Raw genomic sequence first — 20,735 nt, forward strand, 5'->3', positions numbered from 1 at the left:
CAGGGGAGGGGACACCTTGGGGATGCTAGGACACCAGGAAGGCACTGGAGTCAAAGGGCATTTTCGAGATGGGGTACTACCCAAAGGGGAAATTGTCCTTCAAATCATTGGGCCCTGTTTGCTGTTGTCTGAATGAATAAACTTTTCCTGTGAAGATACGGCATCTCCAGAGACTGGAGGCATGGTGGGACAAGGGAGGTCTACTGTTCACGAGATGATGAGTGCTGTTGAGCTGTGGGAGATCATGAGAGATGGTTTTCTCCCAGCTTAGCATTGATCTTTTCACGCTGATATCATGAACCAGAATGAGATGTAAAACTGAGAATTAAGCAGACGCTCCCAAGGAGGAGATGGTTCTGTTTATAGAAATCCCCTCTGCCTAGCAGTGAGCTATTAAAGCACAGACTACATTAGCAGTCAAGCACCAAAGACTGTAGCAATCATATGATTAGCAGGTTGAAAATAGCGGAGTGTAACAAGGAGCCTGTGCAGGGAGAGGACAGTGACCTACATTGTAGTTAATTATCAAAGTGGGAAGCAAAGGGGGAAGGTGGGTGTGGACGAAAGGACCCCAGCTAGTGTCAGGGCCTCCTCTGCAAGTGGGACAGCCCCAACCTGGTGACTCACCTCCTCTGTCCTTGTTGCCCGGGCATCTGAGAAGGTTGGCTGCACCAAGATTCGGGGCACGGGCTGAGGAGACAAGTGCATGAGTGAGGGACCCACAAAGCACAGGGGCACAGAGCAGAAAGCTGCCAGGAGCCACTAGGAGACCATCACAACACTCAGGAACCCCAACACGCTCCTACCAGTTAGGCTTGTGGGTACAGGGGTTCCATACCACAAGAGAAAGGAAGGAGCCTAGTAAAAGCTCGCCCCAGCCGGGGACAAGACACACACCCAAGTGTCATGCTTCTCTGTGGTCACGGACACGTGCTGATCAAGGGTCGACTGTGAGTGCCAGTCTTTACATGAAGTAACTGGGATAGGGGGCAGGAGCTGCGTGATGACCTGAGCCTGGGTGGTCAGGAAGCGCTCAGAGCACGCAACGTGTCGCAGGACTGAGACGGAAGGAGGTTTCTCTGGCTGGAGCACCAAGCAGACAAGGACATATGGGCAGCCTTGGGCATCCCGAACTACCGAGCTGGGGAGAGAGGAAGTCACTTGACTCCTGAGCAGAGCAAACAGAAGGCAGCCAAGAGTCAGAAAGCCTCACAGCCAGTGCGGTGCAGACCGACGACAGACCCGGCCAGTGTGGTGCAGACCGACGGCAGACCCGGCCAGTGCGGTGCAGACCGACGGGCAGACCCGGCCGGAGCGGTGCAGACCGACGGGCAGACCCGGCCAGTGCGGTGCAAACCGACGGGCAGACCCGGCCAGTGCGGTGCAGACCGACGGGCAGACCCGGCCAAAGGCAAGCAGACACAGCAGTGAGAACATGCCAACTCCAGAGCAGGGGAGGGGAGAAGAGCCCAGAGGAGGGGAACATCGCAGCAGAAGACTTCTTGACTTACAGACACGTGATTCAAGGAGCCTTAGAGGAAAGCTGAGGATCTGGGTAAGAGCGTGAAGTCAGAAGGAGGAAGCGGAAGCCAAGGTCATCTTACGGTGAGTTCAGCAGTGGTGGGACACAGAGGCAGACAGCGCTGGGAAGGTCTCTGGAAGAAACCAGGAGCCCACCATTTCTGCCTCCAGCACTTCCAATTCTGGCTTCAGGTGTCCCCTTCCCTCACTCTGCTCTCCACACTAGAGACCGACACCAGGCAGAGCAGACGCAGCCTGGGCTTCCCTTTCCCCGTCCAGCTGGAGGGAATGAATGCTGGCCACAGCTCTATACTGACCCCATATACTATACTATACTATATACTATCACCATTCTGACCTAGACAGGTTGAAGTATTTACCAAAGGGCCCCAGGGAGGAAGAGCCAGAGACTATGGCCAGTTGCTCAGGCAGCGGAAACATGAACTAAGCAAGCCTCCATTCAGTTCGTTCTGGTTCTCAGGATTGTAGCTCTGACTGTTTAGACAGGGCCTTCAGGCCTAAGCATGACTTTCTCACCTTCCCTCCACTGCAAATAACGTACACACATATTTTAGCAGGGGTAACACCACAGCCACATGGGCCACGGGGCTGCTTTTGGAAAACAAGTACCGCCGTAGACCCACTCCACTGAAAGTGATGGGACGGCTCAGAAGGTGCTGAAGAGAACGCAGAAAGGGACACAAGGACCAGAGAAGGCAGAGGACTAGACACTCACTCACCCTGCAAACTAGGGGTAAAAGCCAGGGGAGCCAGGAGCACGCGTGGCTGAGAGAGTAGACAGGGAGGGGGTCCTGTCGGGCCACTGCCGTGCAGTTCAAAGACCCACCTCCTCCATGCCTTGACCACAAAAATGTTCTTGGTCCAGCACCACCTCCCGCCACACCCAGCCCTCTGACCACACTCAGGCCAGCTGACACCCTGAAAATGGAGCCATCCTCTGGATGTACCTGCACTCCAAGGGACCTGATGCTGCCTCTATTCTTATCCCCACAGATCCAAAGTACCCCAAACAGGCAAGTTTTCAGGGTATATTTCATTTTTTTTTTCAATTTTTTTTAAACTTTATTTTATATGCACTGGTGTGAAGGTGTCAAATCCCCTGGAACTAGAATTACAGACAGTTGTGAGCTGCCATGTAGGTTCTGGGAATTGAACCCGGGTCCTCTGAAAGAGCAGCCAGTGCTCTTAACCGTTGGGCCATCTCTCCAGCCCCCAGGGTATATTTCTTAATCAAGGCAGTACAAGGTTTATTTCTCATGCTCAGACTGCAAGTTTCATTCTTCAGTTGGGTCTGACTGAAAATACATGAGTGCAAACTGCCACCATTAGGGCATGAGAACGTAGAAGCCTAGCAGGATGGAGTGGTGGCCACCAAGCATGGACGTTCGCTGACGTGATGATGAGCATGGAAGCATGCTCACACTCCTTCTCATGACTCAACTGTAAACTCCAGTGGCTCCCCAACAAAACAGCGGCAGGAATGAACTGAGGGTGCAAACAGACCAACCCTGGTTCCAACATGAAACCATCCAAGGTCTCAATGTCCGCACGTATTTTCTCACTGGGGAGTGGCAATCTGGTCGTGTAAGCAAGTAACTAATATCAAGTGTGTGGAACGAATACTGGAATGGAAGGTTCTAAGGCAGAGGGGACACAGAAAAGAGGGGACGCCTGACAGATCCAGAGTGACCAGGTAGGGCCAGCCTGAGCAGCATGGCAGGCAGCAGAGAAGGGACTGGGTGTAAGGCACCACCTATTCATAGCGCCCCAGGAAAAACTACTCCTGGGTCTTGAGTAGCCCCAACAGAGGAAGAGGGTTGGTGCTGTAGGGGAGCCTTGTGAGTCTACAAACAGCTGCTGCTGGTTCTGAACATGGCCCTGGTGAGGAGGATGCTTCAGGAGATTGACTAGAAAGAGAAGACACTAGATGTGAGGAGATCAATTAAGACATCATTTCAGTGGTTCCACAGAGAGCCAAGTTCTAGGGCCTGAACTTGGACAAGAAGAGAAAGACACAGAAATGGCATTCAAGCACAGGGGGAGATGAATGTCTGGAGGCTGGAAAAGTTAAAAACAGCACCTAGGCTGGAAGGAAACAGGCAGACAGAGTAACCCACAAGCTGTGTGCATCCACACATGCAGGCATGCTGGGCAGGGCTGAGCCTCCGTGTTTAACAATGGCCTGATGAATTCAGCGGTCACTGTGAGGGTACCAGATACATCTACAACCTACACTGGACCTTATGTGAGCCACTGCTCCTTCATACACAGTAGCTTCACCCCCAACCCAACTGTTTGCATTTTAATGCTCTTTTCCATATTCCCTGCACAGACACTGCCTCTATTTCAAGAGCTCCAAACATTTCAGATCGTAAGTTCATTAATCCTTCTGACACATCTGGTAACTATTAATAAAAACGACTGCAAAGTATTTCACAACCATAAATATTAAGAAGTCCCATGAGAGGGGAGAATACAATCATCGGTTTCCCGCTCCAGAACCAGGGCTCAGGGAGCAGGGCCTACTGTCGAAAGTACTGTGGCTGGAGTGAATCAGTGACGCACAGGAGCCTCTGTATGGTCTGCTGCGCACTGCTGAGGCCCAACAGACCCCTGTTCAGCCACCACAGCCTGGCAGCGTTTCCGGGAAATGGTACCAGTCATTTCTAAGATCACAGCTTGCCCTCTAAGTGTTAATCCTGGCTTCATGAACACCCACTCCCTTTCCCATGACACACACACACACACACACACACACACACACACACACACACACACTTGGCAGGGAGCCTACCAGGAGCCTGTACTGCCTGTGCCTCTGTCTGTGGAGCTCGGAAGGAACATCTTGCCCTCTACTCTTAGAAGGGCATCAGTGAGTTTGCTGTCCTTGTGCTTTCTGAATGAATAAACACATACATCAGTTACTTAACAAACAGCACAGAGAATGAAAGAGACAGTGGGAAAAGACAGATCCTCATAAAATTTAGCGTAAGGCCAGGGAAAGGGAACAAGAGGTTGGCCAAAGGAAAAATTAATTGCTTTTAAACTTATCAAATATAGAATTTTCAGATGTACTTTCCTTATTTAGAAACCTTTTCTAACGTTTGCCTACTACTCTGAATTTGATCAAAATGGTGCCTAAACATAATTCAGCTTGTATTCTAATAAATATTAATCAATAATTTAAGTCCAAATAGGGGAAATTAGTTTTGTAAGAGTTCTAAGTTCTACTTTTTGCTGCAAATAATCAGAAGCCAACATCTCTCCTTCCTGATGACGTGAGGAAAATGTGGGGCATTAGAAACATCTAGCTTTAGACACTCTGGTGAATGTAGTGCCTGCCTACAGACGCACGCACGCACGCACGCACGCACGCATGCACGCACTCCTGCAGACCAAGCCGCAGCTGAACCTCAGCTACGGACATCTTCGTCTAAGGGCTATGCTCATGAGGGAGAGGCTCTGCCTGCAGGATAGGGAAACAGTCAGGGAAGGCTTTGGCCTGGCCGAGGGCTGTCTGGAACCATGGTGGCGTTGACGCCTTCAGTTCCTGGTGTCTGCCACGTCCATGTTCCCATAGCTACCTTCCACTTTACACATGTGTGTCAGCCATGATGATGCCCGTGTTTTACCCATCTGGTGGCTCTATTTCAAACGGAGAAGTGGGTGTTCTGACAGACACGACAGTGCCCTTGAATTACTCTGTCACCAGCACAAGGTACACATGTAAAGGTGGTGATCCCACCACATGCGTTCTCTAGGCGACCACATGTGGGGCGGGGGTGGGAGGCAGACTGATCACTCCAGGTCCTTTTCTGTCAATCACAGGATCCAAGTGTCAGTCACAGGAGGTGACGAGATTTCTGACAAACACAACAATCCCTGTGAGGGCTTTAATGCATACTTGAATAGTCTTCCCACTTCCTTCTGGACTCTGCCTTGCAGACCCAGCTAGGGGGAGCAATCCAACACATGGACTTGACGTTCTATGTCCCTATTCTGAAGCAGCCCACAATCCCCCTGCCCGTGGTCATCTTTTAAAACAGGAATGAGCAGGACAAGGAAATATGGGCCGAAGAGGCTCTTTTCTTTCCAGAGTTTGTCTGGTTCCTTCAAATACTTTTCTGATTCAGTGATTCGATGAACACTACTACTTGGTTATTTTTAATCGAACTCAGCTGAAATCTCTTCAGCTCATGCTGTGTACTAAAGCTCAGGCTCCAAGCCTGATGGAGGGCTGAGCCTACCCAGGTCTTAAGTTTCCTCAACAAGGTGCAACAAGGTGGCACTACCTGACAGTGGCCAGCTGCACCTGAGGCTACGCTGGCACTTGTGTAGAAGCAAAACTCCCTGCAGCCACACTACCCAAAGGGACAGGAACAGGAAAGTAAGCAGGAAGGGAGCTAGCTGCGCCTGTGCTGGGGGGAAGTCAATCTGACATTAACCCTTTCGTTCCCTAAACTAATCAATGCTGCCACTTGGTGTCTCAAGCTCTGAAGCGCGCCAACAGCTTCATGGGAACGCAGACTTCCAGATACATGAAGAAAGCTATCATGGCAAATTAATTCAATCTGACTAATTAGAGAGCAGGAAGTCCTTTCAATTACTGTATGTGCTGTCTGAGAAACACACTTGAACACGAGTGCGGGTTTCATTAATTGTAGTTCATTATTTTCCAGATTCGTTACTAAATGTGCCTCAGAAGGTCAAAGACAGCAATTTTGTCAGCTGCCACCTCTTTCCACGCAGTATCTTTGCATTTCTGGACCTCAGACAGGAACTGATTACAACCAGAACTGCACTCCATGAAAATGAGAACCCAACTCTGTGAATACACTCACACAAAGAAGACTGCCCATAACTTACAAAGTTATAAAAAAGGAACTATGAACTTGCGTCACAAAAGAAAAGATCCTGAGCCACAAAGCCAGGAACCAAAAGCATCTGGCCCATTCTCTGGAAGCAGGAGCAGTGACCAGACATCTTTTACCAGTGCCATGTCTGGCATGGAGGCGGGGCAGAACACTCCTGCCTGCAAATGCAGGACACTGATGAGGAGGATTCCTGGCAGGATTCATTCACTCACGACAAACCTACATTTCTCCCCTAACTGATGCACCCTGCTGATGGAGCCATGGAAATGTGAGGAGACTCGGGCCTTCTATCCTCAGACGTCCATCACCTGGGTCAGTGTCTTCTCAGGAGTCTGGGTTCTGTTTCAGAGAGCACCAGCTGCCTACGGCTGCAGTCTCAGAGCTGTCCCTGTTCTCTGTTCATTTCAACCCCATTTCCCTGTGACAGCACTTCAGCAACATCACCTATCACAGTTCTGCCCCTGGGAGCTGACACAAGAGTCCTGCAGTCAGCCCCCAATCCTTCCTCATAGAGCATTTCAATTTACTCTGAAGTATGTCACCTTGTGCTGCTGTCCCCAGCAGTCTCAAAGGCTCCAATGTTCTTTGTCTGTCGATGGCTCCGGAGAACCCACACTGATGGGACTGTCTCAAAGGAAGTGATAAGCCTCCAAACTAAACTGCGATCATCACAAAGGAAGCCATTCAATTCCTCTCTCAGGAAAGGAAGTGAAAGATGGGCTCTGATGATGAAAGGCCTGTGTCCCTGAACATGGTATGCAGGTTTGAGTCTCTGCTTCTCTTCAGACTGCAGGCCTTAAGTAGTGCTGCTATCTGTGTCTCTAAGTCCCAGCAACATCAGCAGCAGAACCACCCTTCCTACCTTGCAGAGCTGGTGCCGATGGCCGAGACAGGTCCCTCCTTCCTACCCTGCAGAGCTGGTGCCGATGGCTGAGGCAGGTCCCTCCTTCCTACCCTGCAGAGCTGGTGCCGATGGCTGAGGCAGGTCCCTCCTTCCTACCCTGCAGAGCTGGTGCCGATGGCTGAGGCAGGTCCCTCCTTCCTACCCTGCAGAGCTGGTGCCGATGGCTGAGGCAGGTCCCTCCTTCCTACCCTGCAGAGCTGGTGCCGATGGCTGAGGCAGGTCCCTCCTTCCTACCCTGCAGAGCTGGTGCCCATGGCTGAGACAGGTCCCTCCTTCCTACCCTGCAGAGCTGGTGCCCATGGCTGAGGCAGGTCCCTCCTTCCTACCCTGCAGAGCTGGTGCCGATGGCTGAGGCAGGTCCCTGATGGGTTTTTTGTGAGTTTCATCTTGGGTAACCTTCTAGACATCTCAACATCGACTGTGCTTATTTAAGGAACATTTGTACAGACGTTAGAAGCAAATGAAATCTCAGGGTGCTTGTAGCTAAGCTGCGCCAGCATCAGGTGCCTGTACAGATAACGAAGCCAGGCTGCAGGCAGGGTCGTCCAGCATTGGTCATGGAGTTCATTTTCTTGGACTGGTGACACAAAGTAGGTGACAGGTATACAGTCCCTTCAGCTCCATGATGCCACTGAGTCCTCTTTATAAAGGGGAAGTGTGGGTAGCAGCTACTAATATGGAGCTGCACTGTCTAACCTGGTGCTTGGTGGCCCAAGAGTGGCTTCTTTTGACGTCAAGGCTCTGTCTTAGGCCTTATACAGTCAACATGTTGTGCCCTAAATGCTGACACCCTATAATTAAGAAGTGTGCAGAGAAGGGCTAAAATGTGAATTTTAAAAAAGAAACTACTCAAAAAGAATTCTGAGAATTTTAAAATAAATTTTTAGAAATGAAGCTTGAGGCCGGGTGGTGGTGGCGCACGCCTTTAATCCCAGCACTCGGGAGGCAGAGCCAGGCGGATCTCTGTGAGTTCGAGGCCAGTCTGGGCTACCAAGTGAGTCCCAGGAAAGGCGCAAAGCTACACAGAGAAACCCTGTCTCGAAAAACCAAAAAAAAAAAAGAAAAAAAGAAAAAAAGAAATGAAGCTTGAAGCCCCTCATTTAAGTGTTTTTGTGTATTGATTAGTTAACACACTAAAAAAGAAGAACTACATGAATAAGGATGGAAACAGAACAAAAATACCCAATGGCAAGTGGCACTGTAGGTTAATCCCAGTCGGTGTCTGTGCTGGCCGCTTTTCTGTCAACCTGACACAAGCTGGAGTCCTCAGAGAAGAGGGCCTCAACTGAGAAAATGCTTCCCTCCCCTGTCTGTAGGCAAGCCTGTGGGGCAGTGGTTCTCAACCTTCCTAATGCCCCAACCCTTTAATAAAGTTCCTTAGTGGTGACCCTCTTCAGACATAAAATTATTTTTATTGCTACTTCAGAACTGTAATGTTACTACTGTTATGAATTGTAATGTAAATATTTGTGGTTTCCAATGGTCTCTGGTGATCTCTGTGAAAAGGCTGCTTGACACCCCCCACAAAAGGGCCATGACCCATGGGCTGAGAACCACTGAGGTAGGGCATTTTCTGAGTGATTGACGTGGGAGGGCTCAGCCCATTGTGGGTGATGTCTTCCCTGGGCTGGTAGGCCTAAGTGCTGTAAGAAAGCAAGCTGAGCAAGTCATGTGATACAAGCCAGTAAACAACACTCTCCTCCATGGCCTCTGCATCAGCTCTTGCCTCCAGGTTCCTGTCCTGCTTGAGTTCCTATCCTAGCTTCCTTCAGTGATGAACTACAATGCAGAAGTATAAGCCAAAAAAAACCCTTCCCCCTCCCATTTGCTTTTGGTCATGGTGTTTCCTCACAACAACAGTAACCTTAACCACAACTGTGGTAGCTGGTACAAATGCATCACATAAATGAGGTAAGCCAGTTCCATACTGTCAGGCTCAGGACACTGCTCTCCCATCCACTCTCCTGCAGACCCCTGTAAGACAACACAAAGATAAAGACACTGCACAGGAAGTAGGGCAGACTAACTCAGAACTGCTGAGACTGGAGTAGGCCCTCGAGAACAGGGACCCCTCTTGTCCTGGCTTCCACCAGCAGAACAGAGAAAGCCAGAGGCCAAAGCTACAAACAATGTGTCCCCATTTGTGGGGAACCCACAAGGAAGAATTCACTATTTTCAAGAGAGTGGAGTAACGGAAGGAGGAGGGAGGGGAGGAGGGAGGGCATATAGGAGCCTGGCACTCTGGCCGATCTTCTTCCACTGGCACAGAAACCTCACTTCCACGGTGATACCCAGCAAGTAGTAGCACACAGCATATTTCAAGTGACCCAAGCTGAGAGAAAACTCATGTTGACACTGTCACTTGCAATTATAATTTACATCCCACAGAGCTTTAGCAGACAGGCAGAGAAAGTGAGCGCTGAGGCAGTGTCTCAGGGTTGGAGGGAGAAATAAGGTGGGGGTGTGCATTTTGAGTAACTGAATCCCAGTGGAAAACCCAGGGCTTTGGGAATTTGTTTTAGTGGCATGTCCATCCACCTAGGAGAGAAGGCTCACAAATATGTCTTGACAGCTGAGTCCACACTCAGTTGTTCCTGTCTCACCTCTAACCTACAGACAGTGCCGTCTACACAATGACAGAGGCCCACACAGGGCCACACCTCCATGTGCACACAAGTAGACAGTGAGACAACTCTGCATCTCCGACCTGCCAGGCGGATTTGGAGCAAGTGAGCCCTGCCCCTGGACTTATACAGTCAACAAACAGAAACCTAGCAATTCCCAGGAAAGGGACGTGTGTCTGATGAGGGCTGCTGGTTTTATTTGGCTCATAGAGGAAGCTACTGTGAACTTGGCCGCGCTTCCATGACAGCATGGCTCTAAACTAATACAGGAGAGACCGAACAGCCTGCCAGCCCTGGAAGGAAAACAGGTACCGAGACTGAAATGTGCTCCAGGTGCTCCTAAGATAAACGGTAGTGGGATGTCTGAGGATGGCACAGAGCAGGGAGGGGAGCGCACAGACTGAAAGGAAGGCACTCAGTCCTGGAGAGTGCTGTGAGCCACAGTAAGAATGCAGATTTGATTTTGTTTCCAGAAGGTTTCAAACCACAGACTTATGTAAGGTCCAGCTGCTTCATATGAATAGTTAAAGCATGGAATGAAGCGGGCTATCCAGAGGGGGAAAACTGCTTAAAGGTGAATAAATACAGAGATAGCTGGACACTCAGCCTTGAGAGGCCACCAAGGGGGCCATGCTGTTAGTGACAGCAAGGCTGATAGTTTTATGCAGATGAGGACAGAGACTTTGACCTTGAGGACATGGAGACACCTTCCCCAGAGAGGTGTCTTCACAAATCACAGCTAATGTTTTCGCTGTATCACCAAGCATTGTCACTAAGTCCAATGTTCATTTATATTTTCATACATTTATGGAGTATTTGTGCAAGGTCAGCCTCAGCACCTTCGCTCGTGTGTGCTCAAAACATAAGGACACTTAAGTGAACAGAAACTGCTCCGAAAACCTTCCAGATCTCCAGGACACCATCTCGTCACCTGCCATGACAGACTCCTGCCCCCATGAGGGGCTTTGTCTCTCTCTGACAGGCCAGAGCTCATGGCTTAGTGCAGTGTGAGCAGGAGCGGGCGCTCATGTGCAGCCAGTGCTTTGACTTGCTCTGTTAAGAACTGAAACTAGCCTAACAAAAGGCCCTCGTCTTCAACAGAACTCCCACTTCCTTCCATTAGACCACTGCCTGCACTGAACAACAGCTGAGAAACCATGCTCTCGAACTTGACATAAACTCACCATGCTGCTTACAGATCCAGGTGAAATGGTGGCCATCCCCAGTGGGCTCTGGGGACGTGCAGTTTTTTTGAAGTTACTTTGGTGATCAGACAGACCCTCAGATCATACTTTACAAAACAATAACAAGTTTAAAACAGCATAGCGTATAGTGACAGACCACTGGGAAAGTCGGCTTTGCTTGTGAGCCCTCCTTTCCCAGATGTGTATCCATCACTGCCATGTGACCTGGACCTGCTTAGCTCAGTTCAGTTTAAACATTTTCAAAATCGCTGTGTTTCATTTCGCCATCTGCTCCATGTGCTCATGTGCAAGCTCTCTCCACATACATAACAGCTTATTGACACCAACACCACCTCCCTGAAGATGCCTCCTCCACACAGTCCTTATGAGCTGCTCTGCCTGCCTCTGGTAGCTACTGACCTCGGACATCTGAGATATGGAGAAGCTGATGTGATGTCAGAAGACCCATTTCAACAACTGTACCTGCACGGTTTGTGCTTCCTCCTTCATGAGTTTCTGATGAGCTAATGCCCACAGGACTAGAGGCTGCATCTCCACGTGGGTTCCTTTCACCACTGCAGATAAGCAGCTTCCTGGTAGTTTGGAAAACCCTAGATCACTTTCTCTAACACTTAACTCCATTGCTAGGCAGAGTTTTTACAAAGGAAGGAAGACAGGTAACCACTTTGAGTCAAAGAACTGATTGTCCACTGAGGAGGAGGGGCTTGGGGGGAGCCATGATTCAAGATTGTTTGAAAAGAAAAATGAAATCAAGAATTAAAAATAGAATTACATTTCCTACTTGGCAACACAAACAACACTAAGTGCACCTTCATACATTTGACTATTGTTGCACTAAGTGATATCACCATAAATCACATTAGTAGCAGACTTGGCGTTTTGTTTTGGAGCAGAAAGGATAGAGTGTCAACACGGTCAAACAGCTCTGTTATCTGAAGAGAGGGGAGGAGACATTATCACAGGCTTTCCCAGGTTTAGAAGCTGCTCTAATGCCCTCACTGGGCTGTTCTTCTACCACCAGCGTCGGAACAGCAACACAGTGCCAGCAACACACCGAGGAAACGTTCACAGCGGCTTCCTTACCTGGTGTGCGAGGGGAGACGAGTGTCTGGCCCTCCTGTCATCACGGACAGGGAAGAGCGACTTCAGCAGCTTTGGCATCTGTGGCACCAGGGACTTCACGGGGTTCAAGTAAGAGGCTGCTAAGCCACCCAGTCCTGTCAAGAACACAGAAAGGGCAGGACAAAGTAAGAACGGGACAGGTAACTTCTGCTCTCGCATTTCCAAGTGTGGTTTGTAAGCAGATCTAGCAGTATAAACTGCTAAAGGCATCTTTAAAATTATTAGTAGAAAAAGATGATCACAGCCGCCTCAACCAATGAACAGCAGTAACTAACCCCCCCCCCAGACGCTCTAATGTACAGGGCTCCTGCCAGAGTTGGAGGGCGACCCACCTTCACTCCTTGTCAAGAGCTAACACAAGACTACCTTCTGCTCTAGAGGAAAGAGGACCAGGTTTTGTTTGTTTGGTTTACTTAGTTTGCTAGCTTGTGGTGTTTTGAGGGTTGGTTTGTTTTTGAGACAGGGTCTCATTCCACTATACACCAAGCTGGCTTGGACTCAAGAGATCCTCCCCCTCTGTCTCCCCAATACTGGGATTAAGGTGTGCGCCCCCACACCCGGCTATAAATCTTAAAAAGAACAGTTAGAATAACACTGTGACATTTATGAAATAAACAATAATCTAAACAATATCAAAATTTCCTTGAAAACTAGGACTTGTGAAGGCAGTCTCACAAGGAACACAAAAGTCTAAAGTACTCAAGAAACCCAAGTCATAATTCAAAATCTTCTCCACAAAGAAACCGCCAGGCTCAGACAGCTTCACTGGGCAATCCTGTCAAACCTCCACGGAGTGAGCATTCCCAATCGCACAGAAACCCACGCAGAAGGGATGAGAAGAACTGCTTCCCAAGTCATGGTGTGAGGCCAACACAATCATGACACCAAACCTAACATGTACGAGGAAGTAAAAGCTGAGTCACCGTGGAACACATATGTAAAAATCCCTAAGTATTAACAAACAAGCCAAGAGGGTCACAGGGCGATTTATCAGGGAAATGCGGGGTACAGTCACCCTTCCAAACCAATGCCACCCAACATACTAAGACCACCAGGACAACCTGACGTAACCTTTTTTCTGAAAGATGCTTAAATTTCATGGCAGTGACTGGCAGATGAAGAAAACTTACCAGGATCGGGAGACTGGTTACTTTGGGGAGAAGCAGGGCGAGGTGAAGGCCCTGAAGCTATTCCGCTGGAAACTAGTGTTTGGGATACATCCTGTTGACTTTCCCACCGGCCCTGTTAAGCACAAGGACAAAAATAAGTCATTTTGTTTCAAACTAATAAGTTTACAAAAAAATCATACAATGTTCCAGAAAAAACCAATTAGCATTACTAAAGCTGTTCTCTCTAGGATGGAAATCTGATTGTGTCAGCCTCCTTCATGCTTACCACTTGCTTATGGGGCTAACCCCTTTGTGGTGAGTCTTCACTGCAGACTCCTCCCCACTTTACAACCTGTGGCTCCCAGCAAGCCCATGCCAACCTCCACTGCATCCTGCCACCTCCTCAACACTGCCTTGTGGGTGGACCGTAACTGCTCCTTAGAAAGAAATGCCCCTTAAATTCTGCCTTGGCTCTGTGGCTGGAGATGACATCCTCATTCCTATGTCACTACTGGAGCTCAGGAGTGGGTGGGGCCTCCTCTTCCCAGGGTTCTGGGAAGCAGCATGGTATGGAGCCCCAAACTGTGAGCAGATCTCAAGTTCCTTTTGGTCCTGTGATAACAACTCACGTCTTTCTCACTGAGGTTAAATAGCAGTTTTACTATTACTTTAACCTCAAGTAAGCCGACAAATGACAAATGACAAATTAACTAGGATATCCTGAGGACTGCTAAGAAGCAGAGCAGAAATGGGGAGTCTTCGGAGGCTCACGACGGACTGAAGGAGCAGCCCCACAGGTTCCTACATGGATTAGGAATCTATCTGCTTTTAGCAGCAACCTAAGGACTGATCATAAAATCAATAAGCCCTAAGTGATCTGGATCGTGTTCACTGCTGAGAACTCGCTCAGCACTTGATGGCATTTAAAAAAAAAGATGTTCTCTCTGGGCACTCATTAGGAAACAGAAAACAAAACAGACTCCAGGCACATGATCAGGGCAGTAAGAAAAACAGCCCCAGCTGTGTGTCTGCACACCTATAGATCGCATGCTTACAGATCTTAATCTTCTGTTAATGTTTTATTTTTTAATTTTTTGCACTCTAACCTAATTATCCTTCTCAGGAGGCTGTCCGTTTTAGGTGCCCTGGGGTGTCACGGTCGGGTGTCTCAATACTAAGGTCAGTAGCTTCAGAAGGTCTCAGTGGAAGAGACACCATGAGCTCTGATCATGGTGTCAAGTTCATACAAGGCTGTTCTGAAGATAACTTTCTTCATTTCAGAGGAAACTGAGTCTAATATCTTAGGCTCTCTCATCTGGCAGCTGACATGACCACACTGTGTCCCTTAGGAAACCAAGCAGCTGATCTGCAGTCAGCATCTGGGCTGTGACACAGCTGTCCAGTAGCGACTGGGGGAGGTGTCACTTCCCCGAGGCTGGCACACGGTGCACAGCGTCACCGCCAGATGAGCAGCAGTGGCTCTTCCTGCCTCACCCCCAGACTCTGAGTGTAAATAACTGACAGGTTCAGACAACAGTCAGACAGGGTACGCACAGCAGGCCTGTGATAGTGACAGATAGAGACCATGGCACCCCAACACAGGTTCCTGTAGTCAGGGCAGACACCTCACTGCCCAGAGTCAGGATCCCAGCACCCTGGCAGATCAGGCTCTGCTTCCTAGGGACAGACCTGATAAGGAAGAAGTTGAGTCCCCACTTCTCTGCCAGCATCCAGAGCTACACAGAACCCCCCCCCCCCCCCCCCCCCCCCCGCCAATGTGGCTCTCCTCCCCCTGCACAGCTCACCAGAGATGAATGGAATATGCAGGGCAGGGCTGCCCATGGTTGTGTGGCCCCCTCCACCCCCCAGGGACAGGGCAAGTGCTGACTCTGCCTGGCTATGTCTCCTTTTCTGAATGTTGGAGGAAAACAAAAACAAACCAAACAGAATCTGCCACCACTCAGATGTCCTTCAGAGGGAGTTTTCTGGGCTCTCTCAAACAGCTCAGACCTACAGGTGAAAGGCAGGCACCTCCCTACTTCTGCCATGGTCATGTACACCTGGCACCGCCTGGCGCCTCCCAACACTGGCTGCTCTACTCCTGCTGTTCTGCTCCTTCGCTGAACTTCAGAATCGGCCATGAAGATACTGGAGAAATGACCCTGGCTTCATTTGGATCCCCACACAGAGACTCTTTGTTCTAAGAGGCAGAACTCAAAAAACAAAACAAAACCCCTCAAGGTTTTGGGGTGGGTCCCAGGCCCAGAGGCACAGCCAACCCAGCAGTCTCCATGTCCACCTGTGGTCTTCCGGCCTGCCCCTGCTCCTCCACCAAATACAATTCCTTGGCTTTCTGTAAAAGACTCTGACTCTGATGAGGAAAGTGACAAAGAAGTAAATAAAGAGATGCCATGTCATTTCCGGCCACCAGGCAGCTCTAATGTAGCTGAAGAGTGACTCATGCTTGGCATCTCTAGAACCAAAGCTGAGCTGATGGCAATTCCAGGAAGCTTTGTTAACTCCATACGCTCAAGGTACCAGCTGACTTGAACTTCATCAGGAACTCCTGAGGGCTGGGAATATGGCTCAGTGCAGAGCATTTCCCTGGCATGCATCAGGTCCCACAGTCAATCGCCAGGACCTCAAAAAGCACCACACACAAAATCCACTTCAGAGGACAACACGCTGCCCTGCTTAGTACAAAGGGGTCTCCTCTAAAACGGCCTTTGGAATGACAACAGGCCGTTGATAGCTGTCCTTGCACCACAAAAGGTCTCAATGCACCGCCAGCTTTGCAGTGCAGGGGCCAGTAGCAGCTGAAATTAATTCTGCAGAGATATACCCAGTGGTCGGCAGTCATAAAGAACCCATTTTCAATATACCTATTAAAAATCTCTCTAGAACAAAGGCAAAGTATCCTCTAACTGTAAACAGAAACACCACTTCAATATGGCCACATTTCATATTTTTAATTGGAAGACATCCCAAGAGTGATTTCCTTTAGGCTCTAAAGTGATAATCAAGCTCTTTAATTAATTACTTTATCAATTCAATTTTGGTGAAGCAATTCTGATTTTACTATGTGAAGAGCTTCAGTAAATAAGAAATATTCAGTAAATAAGGGCAGGGTGTGCGTGCAAGCAAACATACACACATACACACACACACACACACACACACACACACACATACACACACACGAGCACTACTCCATTAGCTGAATTCTTCAGGGTCAGTCCTATCAGCCCCTTCTTGATACTCTCTTAGTTCCACCCTGCTCCCACAGATGGTTCTCTACTCTGATGATAAGAGACCACAAACACGGGAAGGGAGACTGGAGCTGGCTGGTGGATGCTCTTCTTTGATGAACTGTAGTGCTCTGGTTAGCCTGTGATACCTGGGATTCCACACCTCACATTCTAACCTATTGTACCGATCTACAGAATAACCTAGAGTGTTGATCTGTAGCATGGAGCTGAGAGCAGCAAGCAGATTAAGAGAAAACCAGAGCTGACCTCATGTAAGACTGATAGACAAAACTAACATGAGTATAATTTTTGATGATTTCAAAATGGATTTTCTAGCATTTTTAGCATCACCAAGTCTGGGTTGAAATCTGTAGGACTCAACTCCTCAACTCCCTGGACATTAAATACTTCCTTGTAGAGAATCAAGATATTTGTGTGAGGGTCTAAGGCCAAAAGAAGGCTTGGATTATTCTTGCCCAGGTGCCTGTGCATGTGTGTAGTACTTAACCACAGCACAGGTCTGCAGTTTGTTTCCTCTGCACTGGGGTTAGGATGGTGCAGAGCTCACCCTAGTCCCCATGCCATGTCACTGTGTGTAAGCACCGCTGTTGGTAACTGTTTGACGGGTCCTGTAACCTTCTGTCTATTAGTTTAAACACTGTCCAGCTTAAGGAATGCTCCTGTAAATGTTCATAACCCATTTTATATAGATGTAATGACACCGGTAATGATGTCCTTAATGGGCGGCAGGGTGAACCTTGTCCCTTACTTCTGGAGGAAGTATGGTTCTTTTCTCACTAATGAAAAGGTATGACTTAAAACATATTTGGGAGTTAATAATCTTTACAGTGTTCTACTTTAGATCACACTCCTGTGGGACCCAACACAGGAAACTGAGGAGCTATTCTGTGACACGCCCCCATTCATGTTGGCTGGAATACTCTTGTCTGCTGCCATCTGTCTGTCCTGTCTACAGCCATCTGTGACAGAGCAGTTCTCCTCCTGACCCAGGGCCAAAGCAAAGCCAAAAGTGGTACTCAAGGGTGATTACAGCCAGGTTCATGGGAGGATGCAAAGGGTCTCCACCGTGGAACTGGCAGCCATGGAAACCAGGTTTCCTGATGCCACAGCACAGAGATAGTTTACAGTCTGAGGACTCTAAACTGTTCCGGGCCCCAGGCAGAGGCCACACCTCTCTGAGGTCTATAGGAAAGACTGAGGAGCCCAAATCACCAAGGCAGAACCATTACATGAGCCAAATCTGAGCAGGTGGAAACAAGAGTGCCATTTTCTCCAGGTTATTCAGGAACCTCAAGATATCCAGAACAAAAAAGGGAAGCTCCTAGGACAGCAACAAGAACATGTAATGTGCCTTCAACTCAAGCTATATAACACAGGTAGACTGCCAGAGGCTCTGTCTGCTCTCTCCCAATGCTCAGCAGAACATCCGGGAAAGGTGCAGTCACCCAGTATCACCCCAAGCAACCCTACTGGTCCTCATCCTAGAGTCTGGGAGGGTCCGACATGATCTGTCTGTCTGTCTACCTACCTATCTCCCTCCCTCTCTCCTTCCCCTCCTTCCCTCTCTCTGTACACACATATATACACACCTCCCGCCACACAGCCTGCTTCTCAGTAATCTACTCTGTCACAAAGCCTGGATGGCACCTAGTCCTCTCCTGCCCCAGCCACTTCTTCCTATCGACAGGATCCTAGAATCCATCTCCTTGGTGTAACTGTCTCTTCCTATTCCTCCCCAAGGATAGCTCTTTTCCCTCCATAGTCTTTCCGATCCAAATAAGCTTCCCCCTTCGCACTGACAGCTGTAGACAGCACTCTAGAGACTCTACACACCACAGCCAACAACGGGAAGGCTGGGGCTCAGACAGACCCCACAGTTAGACTGTCCAGTCCAAGCCTGACACCCCCACCCTTCTGCTCCACTGCTCCTCAGCATACAGTGACTCAGGATTTCCAAACAAGGCCCCTCCTCCCTGGCTGCACTCCACTCTGCTGCAGACAAGACTGTTCACCCTGTGCCTTCGGCCATGCAGCGACTTCTGCCCAAAATGCAGGCTCTGGCTCTGCACCTGCCTGTGTGCACCACGGGGTCACCACCTCACTGCAACCCTTGCAGGATGTCTGGAGAGCAGCATTTCATGTCCCTTTGTCCTCTTTCGTGGTGCAGAGGAAGCATGGCCCTGCTCACTGCTGCAGATGCTGCTGCTGGCTGTCACTATCTCCAGTTTAAGATAAGGAAAGCAAGAGAAGACAGAAAAGCAGAAATCCCAGCCACTGCTTACGAGGAACTTGTAACCGAGGCTTTGGGTTAGATGCACTGCCCCAAAACACACAAAGTCAGGGGTTTTTCTACTATACATATTTCCCTTAATAGTTCTGTATTCACTCAAGTTTCTAAAAGCTCTGCTTCTTCCACTAGACTGACGCAAGTACTAAGGCACAGTCTGTCCAAGTCCATGTAAATCACCTACTAGCTGAGCATCCCTACCTGTCTGTGTGCACGTGCACGCGTGTGACTGCAAGTGTGGGTGTTGTTACGGTTTCAGGCATGGTAACAGCATCCTCATCTTTAAAATGAGTCTTAGTCATTAACTTCATCTTCATTGTTTCTTACACTTTCATAAAGAAAATATGCAACACGAGTGCAGAATAATTAACAGGAATAGAAATAGTCTTGTGAACACCATTTGGCCTTAATGATTACCGTCAACCAGTCAATCTTTATTTGCCCACACCCCTGCCCCCCCCCAAGTCATTCTGAAGCAACTCCCTCACTTGTCATACCATGACAAGGCAAGCTCCTGACCTACTCTATGGTCATCCTGTCCACATAGTACCAACACTTAGCCAGGCCCCTCAGAGTGACAAGAACAAACTGTGAGGCTCACCCAGGTCAGGCAGCTACAAGGAGCACTGACCTTTTTAAGCAAACAACAGAGTTTCTGTTTCAGGAAAACTCTGTTACTGGGATTTACACATTTTCTTTTTTACTAACAAACAACAAAAATTATAAATATATGTTTCTTATTCATTGTAAGTTCTCAATCATTATATCATAGTTTCACTACTAGAAATCCAATTTGTAGTTTTTTCTTCAGAAATAAAAGGAATATATATTACAAGCAGAAAGATAAACTTTAGCAAAACAAACTTTTTAATTCTCATAATAAGAGGGTGTTAGTGGATCTCAACTGCAGGATCAGAGAAACAAATGTGTAACTCTTTCCAATAAACACAGCATAGCTCAGATGTATAGGAGGAGTTCGGACAAAGCAGGTGCAGAGGTGTGAGGAGATAAGAGGCGAGGAGCCAAGTGTAACTCACCTTGTTGCTGCCCAGACTGTGGGACGGGCTAAGCTCCTGCCGGCTCCCAGACAACTGTGCGGAGAGAACGGAGGATTAGTGTAAAAGCGGAGAACATCTAGAAAGTTCCTGCTCTGAAAATCAAATCGACCTGTGCCTAATAGCACATGCCTGTGCCTGTAATCCCAGCTTTTGGGAAGCAGAGACAGGAGGATTACAGTGAGTCTGAGGCCAGCCTGGTTCCAACTCAGTGGGAGACAAAATGAGACATAATCTCAAGCAAGCAAGCAAGCAAGATGGTGAAGAGAGAGGCTCTGAAGACCAAGACTGTAGACCAGTGTCTCTGAGGTGTGAAAACCACTGGGCAGTTCCCAGCACCTTCCCATGGTGGTTTACCTAGGCTGTGGTGGCTGCTATACACTGAGGTGACACCTCACTGGGCCTGAACAGAAGACATTTCGCCCCTTCTGTTTAATGCCACTGAATCTTGCCATGGCCTAAGCCTTTTGTCTAAGAAATAAACTATTCAGATTATAGTATCCCAAATACCAAGTCTCTGCAGATGCCAGTATGTTAATAACTTATGGGAGGGACTCGGAACTAGTTGTTTCTATATGCCTGAGAGTGGCGCTGTGGTAGTCAGACATGTCTCCTGCACGTCTGTACTGGCAGGCTCTCCAGCGGGAAACTTGTCATTCCTGTCACTCGAAAACACTTACAGGTTTGAGGCAGCTGCTCTTTCCTACAAAGCTGAGCAGCTGAGGACAAAGTGCACCTACTCTT

The 20,735-nt window shown here is 48.7% G+C and overlaps 1 protein-coding gene across 1 annotated transcript in view; it reads right to left on the reverse strand.

Moving 5' to 3' along the window:
- Positions 1-20,735, reverse strand: part of Kif13b (kinesin family member 13B) — a 94,760-nt gene that overhangs the window by 6,841 nt on the left and 67,184 nt on the right. The window contains exons 32-35 of the mRNA XM_059273479.1: positions 19,974-20,027; positions 13,402-13,513; positions 12,233-12,366; positions 628-690 (exon numbers count right to left, since the gene is read on the reverse strand). Coding sequence (XP_059129462.1) covers positions 628-690; positions 12,233-12,366; positions 13,402-13,513; positions 19,974-20,027 — 363 coding nt within the window. The remainder of the gene's footprint in view (positions 1-627; positions 691-12,232; positions 12,367-13,401; positions 13,514-19,973; positions 20,028-20,735) is intronic.

This window comes from Peromyscus eremicus, chromosome 9 (assembly GCF_949786415.1).
Source record: "Peromyscus eremicus chromosome 9, PerEre_H2_v1, whole genome shotgun sequence".
Lineage (NCBI taxonomy): Eukaryota > Metazoa > Chordata > Mammalia > Rodentia > Cricetidae > Peromyscus > Peromyscus eremicus.